This window comes from Salmo salar, chromosome ssa06 (genome assembly GCF_905237065.1).
Source record: "Salmo salar chromosome ssa06, Ssal_v3.1, whole genome shotgun sequence".
Taxonomy (NCBI): domain Eukaryota; kingdom Metazoa; phylum Chordata; class Actinopteri; order Salmoniformes; family Salmonidae; genus Salmo; species Salmo salar.
Window position 1 is genome coordinate 43,031,052 of NC_059447.1, and position 21,468 is coordinate 43,052,519.

At 44.8% G+C, this 21,468-nt stretch overlaps 1 protein-coding gene and 3 non-coding genes across 5 annotated transcripts; all 4 read right to left on the bottom strand.

Moving 5' to 3' along the window:
* Positions 1-227: 227 nt before the first annotated feature.
* kpnb1 (karyopherin (importin) beta 1) lies at positions 228-20,222 on the bottom strand. Of its 2 annotated transcripts, none has more exons than XM_014204519.2 (22): positions 19,886-20,222; positions 18,760-18,818; positions 15,189-15,371; positions 14,568-14,768; positions 14,190-14,342; positions 13,848-13,907; positions 13,637-13,726; positions 13,193-13,303; positions 12,699-12,800; positions 10,937-11,161; positions 7,816-8,007; positions 7,188-7,318; positions 6,524-6,671; positions 6,135-6,206; positions 5,566-5,710; positions 4,550-4,632; positions 4,107-4,214; positions 3,645-3,788; positions 3,167-3,272; positions 2,561-2,675; positions 2,142-2,303; positions 228-1,759 (listed from the first exon to the last, which is right to left on the bottom strand). In XM_014204519.2, coding segments are annotated over exons 1-22 (2,631 nt in total). In that variant the 5' UTR covers positions 19,926-20,222; the 3' UTR covers positions 228-1,758. The 2 variants fall into 2 exon arrangements, with proteins under 2 accessions (XP_014059994.1, XP_014059993.1); XM_014204518.2 differs by having other exon boundaries at positions 13,839-13,907.
* Positions 2,862-3,005, bottom strand: LOC123743629 (small nucleolar RNA SNORA79). Its single transcript, XR_006770485.1, has one exon. It is a non-coding gene; the product is annotated as a small nucleolar RNA SNORA79 (small nucleolar RNA).
* LOC123743630 (small nucleolar RNA SNORA79) lies at positions 3,444-3,587 on the bottom strand. The gene has a single exon (XR_006770486.1). It is a non-coding gene; the product is annotated as a small nucleolar RNA SNORA79 (small nucleolar RNA).
* LOC123743631 (small nucleolar RNA SNORA79) lies at positions 4,330-4,473 on the bottom strand. Its single transcript, XR_006770487.1, has one exon. It is a non-coding gene; the product is annotated as a small nucleolar RNA SNORA79 (small nucleolar RNA).
* Positions 20,223-21,468: the final 1,246 nt, after the last annotated feature.

A 21,468-nucleotide genomic window follows, 5' to 3' on the forward strand; every position in this document is an offset into this window, starting at 1 on the left:
ATATCCAACACTTATGCATTGGAGAACGTAAACAGTACAAAACAGTGAAGACAAGTTAAATTGAACCCGATTGATTATGCCAATATAGAAAGATACATTTTCTGGAAGTTTCTGGGGATCTCTCGACCAACCTAGTGTTGCCATGGAAACTGAAGTCATCACAGTGCATTACAAACATTTGCAAGAAACAAAAGAAAATACAGACCAAAGTAGCAGAACTGCTTGGGGAATGTTTGATATCATTTTATTGTTTCTTTTCATAGCAATGGAAAAATATAACCTTGTACAAACGTAGTCGATTCTCATTTTAACAGCTTGGTGAGTGACCCTTTTCCAACTAAGTGCAGCGAGAAACCAACAAATGGGAACTGAAACAAGCCCAATTCACTAGTTCATGTAGTTCAATAGATTTCTTTCTGAACTACATGCTGTAGGCAAGTGTGTGTTTGCTTGTTGTATTTTACCCTATGACGAGTAGTCTAAATTTGGCACTCGTTTTCTACTCCTTGCTCATCTTAACACTAAGAAGATGTCAAAGTGTTACATGTCAAATGTAGTTATTTTGGAAGTGTTCCCCTAGCCTTGATTGATCCTGGTGCACTCAACGCATAAATCCTCACCAATTCTTGTTAACAGGGCTGGCAAGAAAGGGTCTGTTTATCTAGAAGCCCACACTGAAGATGAAGAGAAACAACTGATGCCATTAAAATAAAAAAAAATGAAACGGTGAGCATTTGTCAGTGATTCTCTTGCAGGAAATAAACACCTTCTTGCCAATTCACTCAAGTGCTGCCAGTAAGTAATCTACCGAGCCCCCACTGCCCTCTCCCAAACAGCATCAGAAATATATCTTACTGAATTTGCATCAAGCTTTATTATTTATTTGAAATAACCGGGGGGGGGGGGGGGGTAGAGACAGTGAATCCCTTCCCTCACAGACACACACTTCATCATCCAGGCTGGTCAGCTAGCTCCACCCCTGCATCGCTGTGGGGGCTCCGTGCAGGGGCAGGCTGGGGGATATCAGAGAGGGCTAGAAGTAGGAGACGAGGGGGGTGGAGACCGCCTGCTCGTCCCCCTCGTTTCATCTTCCTTCAACTCCAGCAGTGATCCTTTAGGCGCATTTCTAACACCCCAAAAGTTTGTATTTTTAAGATTCCGGTTCAGTTCACGTTTGCGTAAAATTGACCAAGTCCACAACCATATAGTGCTTGAAGGAACCCCCAAAAAAAATGACAAGGGAAAAAGTAAGTCTTCCACAGATCGGTCAAAGAGCAAAATAGTCGCGTTCATTCGTATCATGTTTTGTTTGTATTTTCCCTCAAAAGAAACCACATTTTGGCAGTTTTATTTCTCTGCTCTGGTGATCCTGTTGTAGACTAATATTCGTTTTTTTCAGAAGAGTTCTAGAACTAGCCGGCTACAGCGATCCACGTTTTTGTGTGGAGTCCTTGTCAAGTCAGAATCAGTCCACAGGTGGCCGAAGAAGAAGAGGGTGGCGGGGGGGGGGGGGCTAAGGAAGTGGTGGTGGGGGTTCAGGGGTGGGGCGCTGCTGGTCTGCCGGCAACTGCTGGAATTGTACTCAGAAGGTGGTGTGACGTCGATCCTCGCTCACTCTCGCTCTCACTCACACATTCTCAGACACTCATCTCAGCGCACGCTTCACTTCTGCTTTAACTCGGACACGACGCAAAAGACAGAAGAAATTCCAGTGGGGCGTTTTCATTGTTGTCCATCTTATCCCCAACCAGCATGAAATCTGTAGAGGGGAAAAGAGGAAGAAAAGCTTATTAGCTGAAGGAGCCAAAGTCCTGTGTTCATGTGCTCCATGCACAGAGTGATCCCTCAAATTAGGCTGCTCCAGTGAAATTCTGGTGACTTTATAGATATCAGAATTGGTCACCAAGTCACACGCTCTATAAATGCTCTTTCATGAAATCACTAATGGTTACAATTTCACGCCATCGCCATAATGAAATAAAAAAAAAATGGACAAGACTAGCACTTCCTGAATAAGTATCTCCCAATGCAACATTAACTTTCAAACTGTACACCGTTTTATTTTTTATCCCTAGCTATTCCCTTGCGGTTTTGTGACGCCCTAGAGGTGCTGTAGGGGTGACGTTCAGTCAGTAACTCACCAGGCCTGGCTCTTGAGCTTGCGCAGCTCCTTGGTGGCCCATGTGGCCAGCGTCTTGGTCTTGGTGGTCTTGGACCTCCGACCCTCCGTCAGCAGGTCGTTGATGAGGGGCCGCAGCTCCACCAGCTTCATCACGTCCTTCCCAAAGGCCGTGCACAGGTCTCTGAGGAGAGGAAAGAGGGAGAGTCGGACCACATGCAGTACATTTTACGTCACAGGGGAGGGAAAGGGTTAACTAAGCAAAATCAGAATTCATTATGAAGTGTCTTTCATGCCTTGAGATCACCTGCCCTCCTCCATGCATCTTAGCCCAAGCTGCCCCTAACATTTTTATGCTATGTCATCCCAAAAGCATCTTCAGTATTATTGTGATCCACAAAGCAAGCGTCACTACCACTGAGATGATCCTAGTTGCCTTACCCTATAAGTCCAGCGGCGTTTGCCACCACGCCGTCAGAGTGGTCCTCGTCTTCAGCGATGTGATGGATGAAGGACAGGATGAACTCCACTCTGGGCTGCACCAGCATCACGTCAGCTACAGGTAGGACAGAACGATGCAATGAAGACAATGTTCAGCGCAATCATGAGAATTAAGACAAGAGGTGACAGATGCCCAGTATTCACTCAAAGTTGCCATAATTCTGACGAAGAGGTGATTAAGGATGCGTGTTAGGAAGTGGCATTTGCCGATTTTCTGACTTCTCAGTGTGCCACAATGTGCAAGTGCTGGGTCCCGCAAAGTCCAGTGTAGACAATGGCAGCCCTGCTACCTCATGAACACTGGGTGAAAGAGACCCTATGTTACTCTGTGACCACCTAAAATCCCAGCTGCCACAGCTCAGAGCAGCGAGAGGAACAGGCGTCAGTGGAAGAACTCCTCAGTCTCTACTGTAAACACTAGTGCAGGAAAATCGTACATTTGGCATCTCAAGACACAATATCAATAACATAGTCGGCAAAACAGCAAAATACTAGAGCCACAAAATCTGTAGATTAGTTATGACAGTGGGAGGATGGCGGACTCACGGTGCACGTTCTCCTGGTCTCCCTTCAGGCCCTGGATGATGCCAGTGTAGGCCTCCAGGCAGCCTTCTCGCAGCTCGTTCAGATAGTCCACCATGTCATAGTCCGTCTGCCAGGGGGAAGGAACCAACACACACAGCAGGTTAGAGGGACGGAGGACACACAGCGTCGAGGAGGGCAACTGTCATTGTTATCTATTGACCACTATAATACTAATATCCCTAACAAACTCCGGAAGAGGCAAGCTTAACAAGGTTCAACACAAATGCTCAGGGAAGAAACTTGTGGGGTCCCGCAAAGTCCAGTGTAGACAATGGCAGCCCTGCTACCTCATGAACACTGGGTGAAAGAGACCCTATGTTACTCTGTGACCACCTAAAATCCCAGCTGCCACAGCTCAGAGCAGCGAGAGGAACAGGCGTCAGGGTCAAACGAAAAATGGGGATGCCAATGTGGTACAGTGCGTGTCCATCTGTTCTACCTTGTCGACTTGTGCCTGCGACGCCTGCTGCAGCGTGTCCAGGACGATCTCCAGGTACTTCTTGAACTCCCCTCCGATGGCCAGGGCAATGTCTCCAAATGCTGACAGGATCTGGGGCTTCACTGACCGGTGCACATTCTCATTCTGCAGGGGCGACACACACGCCTTTAGTCAGTACTGATGAAAAACTGCATGAGTATCTACAAGACTTAACCTAACCCATATGAACAAAGACAGCTGGAATCATAACCCCTTTCTTCCCGATAATTTTTTGTTGTTGTTGGTGTCTACGGTCAGCTTGACGCGAAGGCATTTACACGCTTCTACACAGTAACCGATCAACAAAACAGAGGCTGTAAATCTGCAATAAGACTCAAAATGTATGGTCCTGCACATTCCAGTATTGATAATGGTAGCCATGTCATTACCAACACAGATGGCAGAAAGTAAAGTACAACTCACCCCCAGGTTCTCCAGCAGGAGCTGCATGATCTCGTCGCAGTAAGGCAGGATGTTGGACATCAGGGCTCGGCACAGGTCACACACCAGGCCCACCGCGGCCAGACAGACCTGACAAGGGAGGGAGGGAGGGAGGGCGAGTAGTGTAGCTAGGTCAAATAATTGAGTGTTGACTCTCACAGCAAGCATTACTAGAAGATACTTAGCTACTAAATCAGTGCATTTCAAGTGTGGGGTCCCGCAAAGTCCAGTGTAGATAATGGCAGCCCTGCTACCTCATGAACACTGGGTGAAATAGACCCTGCTTTACTCTGTGACCACCTAAAATCCCAGCTGCCACAGCTCAGAGCAGCGAGAGGAACAGGTGTCAGTGGAAGGGAGAAATCTTGTTTTTTTACTTCACGAGATTAATATGATTATAATCCTTGAGAAATCACAGAACCCACTTGATATTCTGCATAATTCTTCAGTCCAATTCCCAGGAAGGGTTTAAAGGCATCCATGTATTTCTGAAAGTCAGCACCCAAAACTGAGGAAGAAACATAGAAGACATCACAGAACAACATTGAATATGGTTACATGCACACAATTATTGTGAATAGTCAAAATTAAATATGACAATTCGATTTAAATGTTTACATGCTTTGCAAAAACAACAATTTCCACTAATAATCCTGTTTATATGGACATATCTAAAATCAGTCTACCTGGTTGGCACTTTGATAAATGCAGAAATTCTTCAATCAAAATGACCATTGCGACCATGTCATTTTTGGGAAGCCTATTTGATTGAGTTCAGACATATAAAGTTTGTATGTGAAAACTGTTTCTAAGATTCATACTTTCAGTTGGCCCAAACTCACTTCACTCGCGCATAAGATGGAGGCTTGAATTGCTGGTGCTAGCACATGCACCGATCGAATACGCCGCTGGAACACCGATTAAGCCGTTTATATACATCCTAATCTTTCGAAAGATACCTGGTTTTCAGAGCTGTTTTAATTGGCTTATGTTTACTTTGATTGTGACCTTACAGCAATTAAGATAAGCAGAGTAACATGTTTACATGACTAATGCCATACTCTGCCCATTGCCATAACACTGAATTTTTGGTGTGCATGTAAAAATGCTCAGTGAGGCATGTGACACTGGACATGCAACACACCATTTACATACTGTAAGAAGCGTGGAAATCAGTTTCACATTAACCAAGCGGCTGGAAACAGGTTTAATTGGATTTATCTGAGACATCAGGGTTTTGAGTACAAGATTTCTCATCACAGACCAGATACGAGGTTTAACCGCTTGGATTCACATAAACATAATTCATCCTACTAAAGTGGGTGGAGGGTGTGAGTAGAAAACCCTGTGTGTGACCTATCTAAAACATTTTTTATTTTATTTTAAAAACACTTTAAAAATGTACCCATCTACCACAGTGTGACCGTTTTAAATGGCTCACCTTCCACCAAGGTTGAGACGGCCATGAGTGCATCCTCCTGTACGCCCCCGGAGCCGGCGGTGTTCTGGAACATTCTGAGCAGGGAGGCCATCACCACGTCTGAGATCTGCAACGCGTCCTGGTGCTGCACCTTCCTCAGCACATTCTATAGAGAAGTGGGGAGGGAAAGGGTTAACCTAACATAGCACAGGCTAACTTGAACGTTGTTTAGCTACTGTAAGGAGAAGCGGGAAAGAGGAGAACTCCAACCCAGAAGTTGTTTCCTTGCTGGGTGGCCGTCTACGGTACCTTTCCTCATAAAGCCTTCTCCTTTCCTAGTACATTTTAGATCATGTCTGTGCAGATCTCAGATTCTTCCTATTAGTGTCGTCAGGGTATTCAGTACACGATCTCTCGTCACAGATCAGACAGGTACTAAAAATGTGTATCACTTTTTTTCCTAAGGCTTTAAAAATACTCAAGACAGCTAAATATATTCATGGAACCCCCTAGGTATTCTTCTTCTACCTCTAGTTTGGGGAGGTTGAAATAGTTTGAGGGTCAAACTGAATAAAGTCAGCTCGTCTCACCTGCAGGGTGGCACACAGTAGAGACTGGAGGTCGTTGAACTGAATTCTGTCCGATGTGCTCTGGATGTGAGACTGAGGACAGAGAGAGAGAGAGAGAGAGAGAGAGAGAGAGAGAGAGAGAGAGAGAGAGAGAGAGAGAGAGAGAGAGAGAGAGAGAGCACATGAAATCAACAGTTCCTTCAATGGGAGTTTATTCAATACAGAAAAGACTCCAAGCAAAATGTCTAATAATTGAAAGTAGGTCTCAGATAAATCCTTAAGTAAACATCAGAGCTTTTCAGAGTAGTGAGTACATGATTTCTCATCACAGACCAAAAAGGTTACCCCCTTTTTTGCCCCAGCCCCCAATCCATCGCTCTCTCCCATCCCTCCTCTCTGTTGGGACCCACCTCCATCTGCAGGACCTGCTGCAGGCGCTCCATGATGACCAGGGTGGTCTTCTGCACGGCTGGGTAGCAGTCCTTGGCGCTGTTCTTCACAATCTCCATCAGGGCCTCGTAGGCCGCGCTGCGCAAGTTGTTCTGGTGACCGTCCGGCCTGATGAACAAAGAGGGAGAATATTGATTTATTTCACTTCAAATCATTACTATGCAGCAGGAAAACAAAATTACTTGCATTTTATATTATACAGAAAGGTGTGCAATTCTTAGCAAATAATTTGGTGCATTTAAATACATAAACCTGATCGATTTAGGACGACGAGACTGGATAAGAGACTCACAGCCTTCAAAAGGGTATGTAGAGCTAAGGGCTTCAAAGGATTTCCTGAGGAAGTGGATTTTAGCGCCATTCTACATCTCCAAATGCATTTTTGTCGTTGAAGGCCTCAGATATTGTGGTAGTGGTTATCCATCACATGCTCAGCGTGGTGCATGATTTCTCATCACATACCAGAGTTAGTCTCCAGCTAACTCTAGAAATCCTCCAGACAAAATGTCTAGTTTGACTAGCAAAGTTGAGGTTTCTAAACCTCTACAGTCCTGACAATAGAAGGTGACGTTCCATCCCCCTGTCCTGCTTACCAGTCTACCGTTTCTGGACAGTCCTGCCTACCTGTCTGTAGTTTCTAGGAGTTTCTGGACGATGAGTTCGAAGGAGGAGGAGAGGCAGTACGTGGCAGGCTCCTCCTGGTCCTCCGCTGCATCTGTGGCTTCGTACGCGGCTTCCGCCAGGCTGGAGAAGGCCTGAGGGAGGGAAAGGGATGGGGGGGAGAAGTTATGAGGGGATTCATATGAAAACCATGAATCATTATTTTTGGTCCTAAAAAAAACTAAATGTCTTTAACAGGTCTCAGATACTGTGGTTAGGGGTTATCCACCACATATTCAGCATGGTGCATGATCTCCCGTCACAGACCTGACAGTTCTCTCAACTACAGATACTTTGATGCAACATATTTCACTCGAGTGTGGTGGACAGATCTAAGGCATCAATTGTAAATGAGCAAGTGGCTTTGTACTGTGCAGTATATCGTTGATGCTTGTGGTGATGAAATTCTTATCTGTGGGATTAACAAAGTACTACTGTTGCATGTGTGGTGGAGGCCCACAATGGCAATAAGCTGTTCAACGTTTGCCGTTCTCCTCAATTTTAAATGCATTGTATCCACGTGTTGTCGAATTGCGTTTTAAAAAATGGTAAAATGAATCAAATCAAAAAGCGGCTCTAGCTTGTGTCTCACCCAGCAGACGTTGGATGCGACGCGTGGCTCGGCCCCCAGGCCCTCGATGAGGCACTGCAGCAGAGGGGCCAGGTACACCTCGTTGATGGCCGCCTCCGGCAGCAGCTCACAGATCCTGCCCACCGTCCAGGCAGTGGTGTCCCTCACCACAACACTGGGGTCCTTCATCAGCTCAATCAGCGTGGGCATTGCCTGGGAGGGGAAAAACAACAGCAGACTGGTCATTAACCCCGGTAGTGTCAATGAGCGGGGGGGGACACACACACACACACACACACACACACACGAAGTCTCCTCATTTAAGAGCGTTGAGATTCTATGAAAAGCGCTATAGAAATGTAATAAATGATCATTTATTCATTATTAAGTACTGTTAACCAGGGTTCAAGAGTAAACAGACCGGCATGGATGGCGGCGAAAGGAAGGTACTGTTAATATAACAAGCAGTATTCAGGTGTAGCGAGTGAGGCATGGGCTGGAAGTAGAGGCAGGGCAGTGGACAAGATTTTACAACAGTAGCGTCTCAAATATGACAAACAGGGAAAGGGGCCACCAGGGATTGTCACAGAGCCTCTACAGAGTAGGGCTGGGAATTGCCAGGGACCTCACGATATGTTATGTACTACGATTCTAAATGTATTGCGATTTGTTAGTGATTTTATTGTGATTCGATGTTCCAAACACATTGTTGAACATATGTCTGCTGCAGATGGACAAGAGAGCCACGAGAAAATGAGTTTCAGTCATGGAAATAAAAGTGATGACAACAAATTGGCTTCCTACATAAAAAGATGAACAAGCTATGAAGGAAAAACACAGGAGTTTTGGTGCAGGAACTGCCAACTAGCGCAAAAAAATATTGCAATATCGTCAAAACGATACGAGTTATCAAAAACAACATTCCGATGTGTAACTGTCAATTCCCCCCCATAACTACTACAGAGTATGTCCAAATCCAGCTTTACTGAACTTGTCTGTGCAGGTAAATCCTATTTAAACATCAGGGTTGTGAAGGGTCTTGAGTACAATCTTTTTCATCACTGACCAGATACAAGGTTCTATCCTGCCTTATTAGATTCACGTTTTACAGCGGAAACAAGATTTGATATAACGTCAGGTAGTCCCGTGTCAGTTCTTTTGAATTTGGTGCCTAGTGAATGACAGGTTCTCTCTCTGATTATGGACACTTACACAAGCTTATCACTAGCTCACTCTGAGACAAGCACCCACTTCAGTTCACAGTTCAGTGGGGGGGGGGGGTTAAGGATTGGGCCATAGTCTGTATCCAAAATGGCACCCTATTCCCTACATAACGCATTACTTGTGTCCCGGTAGAAAGCAGTGCGCCAAATAGGGAGCCATTTGAGACGCAGCCACGAAAGAACATGGTGGTTCAGCTGATACCGCCTCCTCAACAGCCTCTCCAGTCCACCCTGCTTGTGAATGAACAAGTCTGTAAATACCCAATCACCCTGGCAACAAATTAGGGTAGATTGTGGTTCATCTAAAGATTAACTGAAACGTGCACATAAACTCCCTTATGGTTAATAATGAAGCTAAGAACACACAGAAAAGACAATGCATTATCCAATGGGCGTGCAACACAAGGAAACTGAGAAATGCTTGCAGCCTAGAGATAATGACCTTTACAACAGATACATTACTTGGCCACAAGCAATTCTCTTCCTTGCTCGACACACCCGTCAGACGGTGGATTGTTAGTATGCATGTTAGTCTATGCTGCTGTTAAACTCCACCGAAACTTCCCCTTGGGAAAATCGGTAGTATCATTAAGTAGGTATCATTATACAGCAGGTAGCTGGTGTGGTGGCCTGCATGACAAGGGATTTGAGCTGGTTGGGCCATGCCTTAGCGATGAGCAGTTCGCGAACGATTCGTTCTTTTTAAACAACTCTTTTTACTGACTCGAGACGCATGATTTGTTTTGCCTGAGTGACTGGTTCACTTTAGTCTTTCGTTTTGACCCGCTTGTACTGGCCGCAGTGAGTCCTACCTACAGCAGGATCAATACACGCTTCTCCGGCTCAGCGGATCCAGAGACGTGCTCCGACCACCAACCATCGGTCATACGCGCACAGGGAAATGGATCATAAGCGTCGAGAAGAAAAATACATGTTTACAACTGATAATTGATCGCATGGTGCAAGAATGACTGCAATGAATTGATTATTGAATGTCATTGACGACACTTGTTTTTCTTCTTTTGAACCAGAGCCTCTGCTCAACAAACTCAAACTCCAGAACTATTCTTTCTGGGGGGCTGCAGTTTGAACATTGTGCTCGTCAACCTAACGGGAGACATTTAAGGATTGCATTCCACCAAGAGTCGTTCATAATCTCGTCCGGTTGGAGCCACAACCATACCTCGTTTCAAATAAATAAAGAAATAATCTTATTTGTGTGCCTAGCGATCAACAAACGTACATTGTTAAAAATCACAGTTTCACATGTCTCAATCACAAATGACAGCTCCAGATGTGAACAAGAGGCTTGTGGAATCAGGACTTTAGTTTTCAGTTCATCGTTCACCGGTTGGGGGGGGGGGGTCCTGCGTGCTCTGGGCATTACTGACTCAAATGAACAAAAGGAGTCGAACGAGTCGACAAGATCCCGAGTCAGTCAAAAGAGCCCAACATCCCATCCCTACTATGCCAAGAATTTCCTAACAGATGGTCAAGACTCCTCTTCTATCTGATATGTTAGCTGCTGGTTGAGATCATAATATGGTGGTGATCCGTTTATGGCCTGTCTTCATGTCTAATAAAAAGCATGACCTGGCGCACACCCAGAGAAAATTATTTTGTGTAGAGGTGCTGACTAATGACGAATAAACTAAGATATTAAAATAGTCGCACACTATATATATATATATAAATAAATAAAACACCCAGTCATTTATTGGGTAAACCAACATTTTGGCATCACTGTGCCTTCTTCAGGGTAATGTCTTGAATGCTTGAACCAGGTTATGTAGACAAAGACTGCAATTAGTGCAACCAATGGCAATAGTGAGGGGTGTGATTATTAGCGAAACCGTTACAAGAATAGCTTATAGCACGTTGAATATGTCTTCATGTCTAGATTTGGTGAAGTTAGTCACCTGAATGACGAGGGGTTTGAGCTGGTTGAGCTCGGGCCCCTCCAGGATGGAGCCGAAGGCCATGACGGAGGCGTCGCGGTAGCGCCAGTCGGGGTGCTTGATGTGCTCCTTGATGAAGGGCAGCACGTGAGGCACCACGTCGTCCTCGCAGCACGTGGCCAGCAGCATCAGGCACACGCCCGCCGCCTTGCACGGGTTCCAGTCGTCATCGTCGTCGTTCTCGTCCTGAGGAGGAAGCGAGAGGGGTGAATGAGAGGAGACACATTTACATGAAACGTTATGACATTGAGAAAAGGAGGGATAAAACCAATGTCTATTGACAGAGGAACATAGAAGGAGGGGAAGAGGGAAGGAGGAGTATGAAAGGAATCTATACTGGACTTGCACATAGGAGAGGTGAGAGGAAAGACATTTACATAAAAAGGTATGCCGGGAGAGATGACCCGATTGTGTAGAGGGGAAGGAGACCCAAAGGAAAAGGCATACATTTACATGAACAGGTACCTATAGCATATCAACATGGACATTCTGCACAAAAGGACACACAAAAGAACAGATATCAACACAAAGGACAGACCAAATGGGACACACAAATTCAGCTAGACAAGTACAGAGTGTCTCATTAAAGCCCCTAATAGATAGACTGGGGTGGCACGTACAGAAATCTTCACACCTCCCTGCTAGACTTCACTTGGTACACTTGTACTTATTATAGAATGGGTGGGAGCAGTAGAACAGAGTCTTCCTGGGGGACTATCAACTATTTTGTATCTGTGGTATTAGACACAAAATGGTGGCGCCTGGATGGGTGAGGAGCCCCCCCCCCCGCTTTAATACGGGCTCCCAAGTGGCGCAGTGGTCTAAGGCACTGCATCTCAGTGCTAGACGCGTCACTACAGACACCTTGGTTCAAATCCAGGCTGTATCACAACCGGCCACGATTGGGAGTCCAATAGGGCAGCGCACAATTGGCCCAGCGTCATCCGGCTTTGGCCAGTGTAGGCCGTCATTGTAAATAGGAATTTGTTCTCAACTGACTTGCCTAGTTAAATAAAGGTTAAATTAAAAATACACGTCTGCAGGTCTCATATTGTGGTAGGGGTTATCCATCACATGTTCAGCGTGGTGCATGAATTCTCATCACAGACCAGACAGGTCTTCCTAGGAGGCAGAATCTTAATTTAATCTCAAGATTAAGGATTCTGCCAGCTAAAGGCATTAGTGTTGTACAGAGATTTTAATAACAGCAAATGATACACCCATATCCTTATCAATCAGTTACTGTCTCACTCTACGGGATCATTCTAGGTTATAAAGGTGTTATGGATGGACGTTTTAGTGACTCTGGCTGACATTAAATCATGTAGAGTCACCACCGCTGCCCTGCTCTCCAAGGACAAACTGGGTGGGGATGCCTTCACTTCCACTGGCTGGCTTACCCTGTCCGGGTAAAGTTTCAACACCCTGTGGCTGGCATTTTTCACATGCTTCACATTAATCCAAATCTGTTTGGTTGATTTCTCCCTCCGCCAACCTCATTAGCATTGTTTCACTTAGAATTGTGTGTGGACCGTGTTAGCTAGGCTGGGCTGTGAACTGAAAGGAATCTTGCCTTGTGTTAAACACTAAAAACTGCAGACTGAAATGTTGTGTGGTGTGTACAGACGCTTCACTTGAATTGTGTCTCAAATCTGTGCCCTAATGTGTAACGAAGAGGATAACGAGGTGTAAAATGACTGGCGCGGGCGCGTCTCCTGGGTACCTGCTTGGTGAGTGTCTGGGTGAGGATGGGCACCAGGTATTGCAAGGCTCCTTTGGCATAGAACTTGCTGGTGTGCTCCGGGGGCCGGCCCTGCTCCGATGCCTGGGGAGAGAGAGAGAGAGATGTACCAAACTTAAGAGGAATATTTGCCTTTTTGTTGTTGTGCAACTCTCCATTGTATGCATTTTGCGTCTAAAATAAACTCCCTCAAGGTAAGGGTGTCAGCTTAATGGCTGACTAATGGTGTGATAACAAAATAACAAGGTAGGTCAAGGTCTCAGATAGTGGTAGGGGTTATCCATCAGGCGTTCAGCGTGGTGCATGATTTCTCATCACAGACCAGACAGGTGAGCTAGATCGTCACTCGACCCTTTCTGGTGTTATAATACATAAAACATGTGTACATTTACATTCGTGGGCTGCAGTGTTGCCTTGTGTTTAGTTAATCGAGTTAAAACACGTTTGAAAGTGTGTGTGGGGTGGGGGGGGCTCACCTCAGTCGCTTCAATGGCCAAATCCATCTCCTCGTCGCACACGTTCGACCAGAACTCGATTCCTTGTAAGGCAACTTCATCAATGTCACTTTTCATGGCTTCTATTGTGATCTGTTCGGGGGAGGGAGAGGACAGAGACCAAAGGGAGAGGGGGAGGGGGTGTCAGGATGTTCATTTTAAAGGAGCGTCCTTGATACAGACTACTGGCCTTGGTGTCCATGCAGGTCTCAGATATTGTCGTAGGAGTTACACATCAGGCTTTACAGCGTGGTGCATTATTTCTTGAGACAGACCAGACCAGTGGTCAACAAGCGACGCTACAATATCAGTAACTGATAAAGTCCAAGACCTTGTTTGGAGTTCTGCCTTAAGTTCTTCCGAAAGAAATAGAAGCACATCTAAAGACCACAGAGAAAGACCAAGTTGCTGCATGGGGTTGCTTACCGCAAACAGTGCTGGGCCCATGTACGTTTCCATGTACTGATAATACAAAGACATTATCTTCACCAAGTTCTGTAAGGCAGCCACTCGTACCTGTGGGAGACAGACATTGCATTTCACCAACATTGGTTAAGAATATGATTATTGGCTGAAAGCATGGAATAAATGTGCCAAAAAAGGTTTTAAATAGAAAAGAGAAACTCACGATACTCACTCTGGTGTCTGGGCACTGTGTGGCCTCACAGACGACTTGCATTATAAAGTGTCTCTCCGTCTGGAAAACACAGACCCATTCACTGTTATGACAGGCCCATAGACAAAGCATTCAAAACCCAACCTTGTGTGCAGGTCTCAGATATTGTGGTAGGGGTTGTCCATCACACGTTCAGCGTGGTGCATGGTTTCTCATCACAGACCAGATACTTAAGTCTATAAACAAGCTCAGATTTGTCCACTTCATCTTTCCATTTTTGGGGTCACATCATGCAGCAAAGGAGGAACTTAAACACTAATATAGTGGGACACAGGCAGGGCGGGGCAGGAGACACAAACATACCTCTTTGTCGAAGTTGGCTTTGGTGAACTCCAGTGAGTTGAGCAGCGCGTTGGTGGCAGCCAGCTTGACGTTGTTGCTGGGCTCCTCCTTCCTCATGCCCTGGATGATGGCTGTCAGGATCTGGTTGGCGTTGTCCTGCAGCTGCTCAGGGTCCTACAGCACAGGGGAGGAGAGAAGACAGTTGTTCATGGAAGTTAAGTCTGCTCTGCAGCGAAACATGCACTGAAAAACAAAGAAACCAATTTAGTCTAGGTTCGATTTTGGAACCTTGTCTTTGTGCAATTGAGGACACAACATCACAAGTTTCATATTACAGTAGATAGAGGTTATAACCACTGTATCCTCATGTGCGCAAGTGTGTGTGCCAGGGGCACTCACTATGTCCTGGCAGATGTATCCAATGGCCTCCAGGGTGGACTCCTTCATGTGCTCAGTGCTGCTGGGGTCCGTCACGTTGGCCACCAGCTGGGGAATGAGCTCGGGCCACTGGGTGACGGGGATCTCTGCGCAGGCGATGCCAGCCACGCACTGGGAGGCCGAGCTGGGCCGGTACGTCTCCGTGCCCAGGGTCTGCAGAACCTGGAGGGGAGTGAAAGGAGGGGGGGGGGGTTAGAGGTGAATCAACTGGTGCATTTGGCTGGGTGAAGCCAAGTGAGACAGAGGACATTGGTTCTTATAGGAGCCAAGGGCTTAAGTCAAATAAGTCATTTGGCGGGGTAGGTTTCTTCAGTTAAATTATCTTTTGGGGGGGGGGGTCAAAGAGTAATCAACTTTAGCACCGGGGTCCTCTTTTCCCCCAGGGGATATTTGAATGAAATGATTGTCACTGTGTAACCCACACTGTCACTTAACAAAGCCATAAGAGGCTTTAATACACTTCAATCCCAAAAAAGAGGGAGGGGATGGGTGGGGGGCCAGGAGACCACATAAAAGCCAAAGTATAAAAAGGAAAGTATAAATAAATCTGAACTAAGAGGTAGAAGAGGAGTTTCTCCTTACAAAGTTCTTGATCTCCCTCCGGGCGTTGGCGTCGATGGCAAGCCATCTCTGCTGGTAGCGTGTCTTCACGTCCGGGTCTTTGGAGGTGAGTGAGTTCTTCACCTGCAGCCCTGCGGCCACGCGAGCCACCTGGGTGTTGCCAGGGTTGGCGAGCACCTTGGAGAGCTCCACCAGGAACGTGGGCTGGAGAAAGGGAGAGTGGGTGGGGAGAGTTTTTAAAATGTATTTTTACAAAATCAGGCCATAAGATGGTAGTGGTTTAGTAAAACACAGGTAAGAAAAAAAAAAATTGTCATCACCACAGTCCTAGGCATGAGTAAGATTTCACTGCAGTGATTCTGAACAGTGTTCAACAGTTACAGTCAGCAACTGAAGGATGTAGGAGGCTAGTAATCAATCAAAAGACATGACGGAGCAGGTTTGTATGCAACAGCAAAACAATTGACACTAAATTCCATTCATGCTGCAGTCAGTGAGTGGCAGCAGCGGGCTCCACAAATCTCTTTTGATCCATGTGTGGTGGTTTTAAATCAGATCTGTAATGCGTTTGTTTGTGTAACCAAAACAACAAACTGCTAAATTCATTCAGGTCCTGGTAAGTTGTTTAGGTCTCTGTTTTACATACACAGTGCATTTGGAAAGTATTCAGACCACTTGACATTTTCTTACATTACAGCCTTATACTAAAATGGATTAAAAAGATATCCTTAGCAATACCCCATAATGACAAACTGAAAACAGGTTTAGACATTTTTGCAAATGTAAAAATAAACAGAAATACCTTATGTACATAAGTATTCAGACCCTTTGCTACAAGACTCGAAATTGAGCTCAGGTGCATCCTGTTTCCATTGATCATCCTTGAGATGTTTCTACAACTTGATTGGAGACCACCTGTGGTAAATTCTTTTGATTGGACATGATTTGGAAAGGCACACACCTGTCTATATAAGGTCCCACAGTTGACAGTGCATTTCAGTACAAAAACCAAGCCATGAGGTCAAAGGAATAGTCCATAGAGCTCAGACAGGATTGTGTCGAGGAACAGATCTGGGGAAATGTACCAAAAAATGTCGGCAGCATTGACGGTCCCCAAGAACACAATAGCCTCCATCAATCGTAAAACGGAAGAAGTTTGGAACCACCAAGACTCTTCCTAGAGCTGGCCGCCCGGCTACACTGAGCAATCGCGGGAGAAGGGCCTTGGTCAGGGAGGTGACGAAGAACCCGATGGTCACTGATGAGCTCTAGAGTTCCTCTGTGTAGATGGGAGAACCTTCCAGAAGGACAATCATCTCTGCAGCACTCCACCAATCAGGCCTTTATGGTAGTGACCAGACGGAAGCCACTCCTCAGTCAAATGCACATGACAGCCTGCTTGGAGTTTGCCAAAAGGCACCCAAAGGACTTTAAGACCATGAGAAACAAGATTCTCTAGTCTGATGAAACCAAGATTCAACTCTTTGGCCTGAATGCCAAGCCTCACATCTGGAAGAAACCGGGCAACATCCCTACAGTGAAGCACGTTGGTGGCAGCATCATGCTGTGGGGATGTTTTGCAGCAGCAGGGACTGGGAGACTAGTCAGGATCGAGGGAAAGATGAACGGAGTAAAGTACAGTGAGATCCTTGATGAAAACCTGCTCCAGAGCACTCAGGAGCTCAAACTGGGGCTAAGGTTCACCTTTCAACAGGACAACTACCATAGGCAGTTTCTGAATGTCCTTGAGTGGCCCAGACAGAGCCCAGACTTGAACCTGATCGAACATCTCTGGAGAGACCTGGAAATAGCTGTGCAGCAACGCTCCCCATCCAACCTGACAGAGCTTGAGAGGATCTGCAGAGAAGAATGGGAGAAACTCCCCAAATACAGGTGCGCCAAGCTTGTCGCGTCATACCCAAGAAGACTTGAAGCTGTAATCGCTGCTAAAGGTGCTTTAACAAAGTACCGAGTAAAGGGTCTGAATACTTACATATGTGATTTCAGTTTTTTTTTTTTATATAAATTAACAAAAATATCTAGAAATGTGTTTTGCTTTGTCATTATGGAGTATTGTATGTAAATTGCTGAGCGAGAAAAACAAAGCTATAACAATGTGAAAGAGTTCATATGTGACACCTATTCCAGATCATCCCATTAGTGGGGCCTATGAGGCATCAAGTGTCTAGCTTGGTGTCACTATCTAGGCTTTCTGGAGATTAAAAATGTATGTCCAAATACTTAGAGTAGGAGAAGAAATCTCTATGTCCCTTTAGCTGATGGATTAAAAGACATAGGGTTTAATCATAATGCGGTCTTTAATGATAATGAAGGACAGGAGGGCACCACAAAAGAAGGCCATTTAGCAACACATGTACCATGACATCTTCTGACTACTGATTTGGGTCAAACTCCCTTAATAGTTTTTGATCTGCCTAGCCAATTATGTGACTGATCATTAACAGAGCTGCACAGTCCAGGAAACAAAGCCATGGTGCCTTGCAGTTAAGAGTGTTGGGCCAGTAACCAAAAGTTCGCTGGTTCGATTCCCTGAGGCAACTAGGTAATAAAAAAATAAACATCTACCAATGTGCCATTTGAGCAAGGCACGTAACCCTAACTGCTCCTGTATGTCTGCTAAATGACTAAAATGTAAAATATCTATATATTTATATTATTTTGACTTGAAAAAAGCTACATAAGGAAGTGTGGCCAAATAAAACAAGAGATTACACAATCCAAGTTTAGCTTTTGCCTACCCTGCAGAATATATAACTTGTATATATTGCACAATAGATGCACAATAGTCTAGCAAGAGAAAGGTTAAGTGGCAGATGTACACCTTGCATAAACTAGCTTTTTTTTTTTTTCACTGACCAAAATAGTTATCATAGCATACACACAAGCAGACTCATATTTCAAAGCTAAATAGCTATGCAAAAATGTAGTTCAATGACAGATGCCTTGATCACGCCTTACTTCCTCTTCTCTAGCCAGCTAGCTACACCCTCTTTCGCTTTCTACTCCAAAAATGCAATGGACATCTGTCAGGGGGAGGAGTGCTCTTGCTCACTAGTAAAAGCCTATCAGGCAGCTTTCCGGTTAACTATTAGTTACATGAATAGCATACTGAATCAAATGCAGCTATAAGATTACAACATGTTAGCCACATGTGTCCATATCAAAACAGGGTAATCCGCCCTGCTATCATCAGTGTACTCGTTTTTCGATGCCGGGGTTATACTGCTCAAGTGAAATTAATCTGAATGAATACACAAAAATAAATCACTGAAAACGTGAATTTGGCGAAATGTTGTTAGTGCCAAGTGATCATGCCAAGGCACTGGATTCCAACAATGGTGTAGCTGGTGTGCTAGCTAGCTAACGTGGGTTAATGCTAGGTCTCCATTCATTCGCGAAAGCTGAGGTGTGTGACGCTGCTGCCATAATGTTGAGATGGAGGAAGAAGGGCCCAGTTGAAAACGCCGGCAATTCAATTCAATGCGCTCATGCCCTGTGTTTCTGGCGCCAGACCTGAATGTGACCGGAATATATTATCCGTCTGACTGATAAAATGTGTAGTTATACAAACCAAATTCTCAATTGCCGCCTGCTCCAGAAACTTCTGTGCCGCCTCCAGTTCATTTCGATCTGAGGGGGCGAGGGAGAAAATGTGAGCGTTATACTATGCGAATAGCTAATGCACTTGCTAGTTAGCTACAATATGAAGCAGCAAAGTTCTGTTAGCATGCATCTGCAATTCCTACATTGCCTAGTTAGCTAGAACGATTAGCTAGCTAGGCTACCACGATTACCTAGCTAACATTAGCTAGTATGTACAGTGCGCACCAGTGATCACATTCACTGCTGCTGCGATAATTGGGAAATCTACTTGGGAAATTGTGGGTGTACATTTCCTGATGCGAGATTAGTTCGTTAACTAGCTAAATTAAATAGCCAATTTATCAAGCCTTACTAGTTAGATAGGTGACCCATGTCATACAACACGCTGGCTACCGGGGATGCTATGCTCACTAGCGGATAGCTACTAGAGGCCAACGATTAAGTTAGCCATCGAGCTAACCAACTCGTATCAAACTATTAAGCTAACGTAGTTCGCTCTAGATGTTACATCACCACGGGCAATGCACAACTGTTTACTTCACTAGCTAGTGTATACGGCCTAATAAGGTTTACATGATCGAGTCCAGGACCTTTCTATTTTTTTTCTCACATCGGCACATCATGCACATGCTAGTTACAGTACTTGGATAGTAATCTTTAAAGTTAGCGGGCGTGCAAGGCAGGGCCGATTTAGTTGCACATGAATGGCTAGTTAGCCAAGTTAATTGATAGGTAACTATACGTATCAAACCAGTAAAAATATCACATCAAAATGACCAACTATGTGGGTGACAACTTTCTCAACGGATAATACATTTTGACAACTGGCAGCTTTGTCAACGCCGCCCAGATTGAACTATTAACAGTGCTAAAAGTTAGCATGTTAGCGAATTCACCACAGAAGCCGCATCCGCAGAGTGAGTAGGCCGTAACATTAGCAGCCTAGTTAGCCGACTGCTAGGCATTTCCCTCCTCCCTTTTTCTGATTTAACTTTCACCCGTTATCGTTATCAAATACAGATATGTCAAGTTGCTGGGCCTAAACTCTTCACATAGCAAATGTTAAAGATAAGTATATGGAGCTGTATAATCACCTGGAGAGACAGTTTTTTCGAGGATTGTTATCAGCTCCATTCTGTCCCAACCACTCTACACAGAAGTCGCTTGCTAGTTAGATTGCCGCGCACAACTCAACCCCGGATTATATTTCTTCAGTGTTCAACCAAAGTAACAAGACCGTGGATAAATCAATGAAAGCCGGTGAGAAAAACATACACGCCCAGTATCCCCCAGCCGATTAGTTTACTCTGGATATGCGCTAATTCCAAACGCGGAACCTGAAAAAAAATGGTTTAAGCAGCAGTGCCGCTTGTTCATTCTGTGTTGTCGGGAGGGAAAGGGCCTTGCTCGACTCCCGCGGAAGGATATCACGCGCCGCTTCTATGAAAAAAGAAAAGAAGAAAAAAAAAACTCCTCCCTATCTTCCGCGCGAGCGCGTTTTCATGTGCGCACACCTTTTCTGGACCTAAAACATATTCATTTTTAATCAAAACTTGACGATTGTTCAAATAGGTAAAGTATTAGCCAACTGTTGTATAATTGTTGTCTAAGTTGTAACTTTGATGTCCTGTATTTAATCAACCATAAAATGATCTGACTTCTCAATAAATTCAAAACCAAATGTGGAGTGGACAAAATGGCTAGCTAGCCTAATGTAATGACATTTAACCGTCATTTCAGTTGGTACAACTCATGTATGTATCTCAGTAATCCCCCTATACTTTTATGTACTGCCGATAACTTTTAATTTCCAATGAACGTGATGGAAATAAGCCATGGAAGAGTGTAATAATAATAATAATAATAATAATTGTTCAAAGTTCAAATAAATCGTCCATTAGCCTGCCATCCAGGGCACTTTTGATTTGGTCAGTGATAGTCTTGGTTGATTTGTCACAGCTGCCCTGTGACAGTCGGTTTGTGCACCTGTACACTAACTGATAGCAGCTACATTTTATGGAACGCCGATTGGGTCTTTGCGTGTCAAAAAAAGATGCACGTCAAATAACACTATTTTACGCATTAAATACGCTTTTAATTTGACACGTCAAATAACAGTTGTATTATAGAATGTTGTGTGTTCTGAATTTACACGTGCAAGCCAAGCGCCACCACTACTACTATCAGTAGCACTGTCAAAGCTGTACAAAAAAAGTCAGCAAACAACTGCCACTAACGATGTGTTTACAATACCGCTTTGGCAATAAAGCATTATTTGTTCGACCGCAACTTCTGGGGTAGCTAGCCAGCTTTAGCTTGGTACCTAGCTAGCACCAATACAACCAGCCTGAAAACAATGACCAGTAGAAACTGCTGTCATTTTCATTATTCTTAGTAATGATTTAGGAATCCTTGTAAGTATTATCTAGGTAGCCACTTGTTGTTCGCCTATTAAAATTCAACTTCAGTTCATGAAAATAAATAGCTAGCCAGCTACTTAACCCTGTTGCCCAAAGCTAACGTTATAAGCAGCCAGCTAGCTTAATCTGTCTAGTGATGCTCGACCGGACCGGGTTGTGTTGTGAAGCTAGCCACAATAAGGATTAGGCACAATAGTGGAATGTGCGGTTTGTCTTAAAAATAAAAGTACCTATTTGAAAGTGATGCAGAAGGTTAC

Bases quoted from the DNA above. Each gene is read 5' to 3' on its own strand.
- kpnb1 (XM_014204518.2), bottom strand. From the start codon at position 19,925: ATGGAGCTGATAACAATCCTCGAAAAAACTGTCTCTCCAG. The intron at 15,372-18,759 runs GTTTGTATAACT...CCCTTTCTCCAG, and splicing joins AGGCGGCAATTGAGAATTTG to CCCACGTTCCTGGTGGAGCT. The intron at 13,727-13,838 runs GTGAGTTTCTCT...TGTCTCCCACAG, and splicing joins CAGACACCAGAGTGAGTATC to GTACGAGTGGCTGCCTTACA.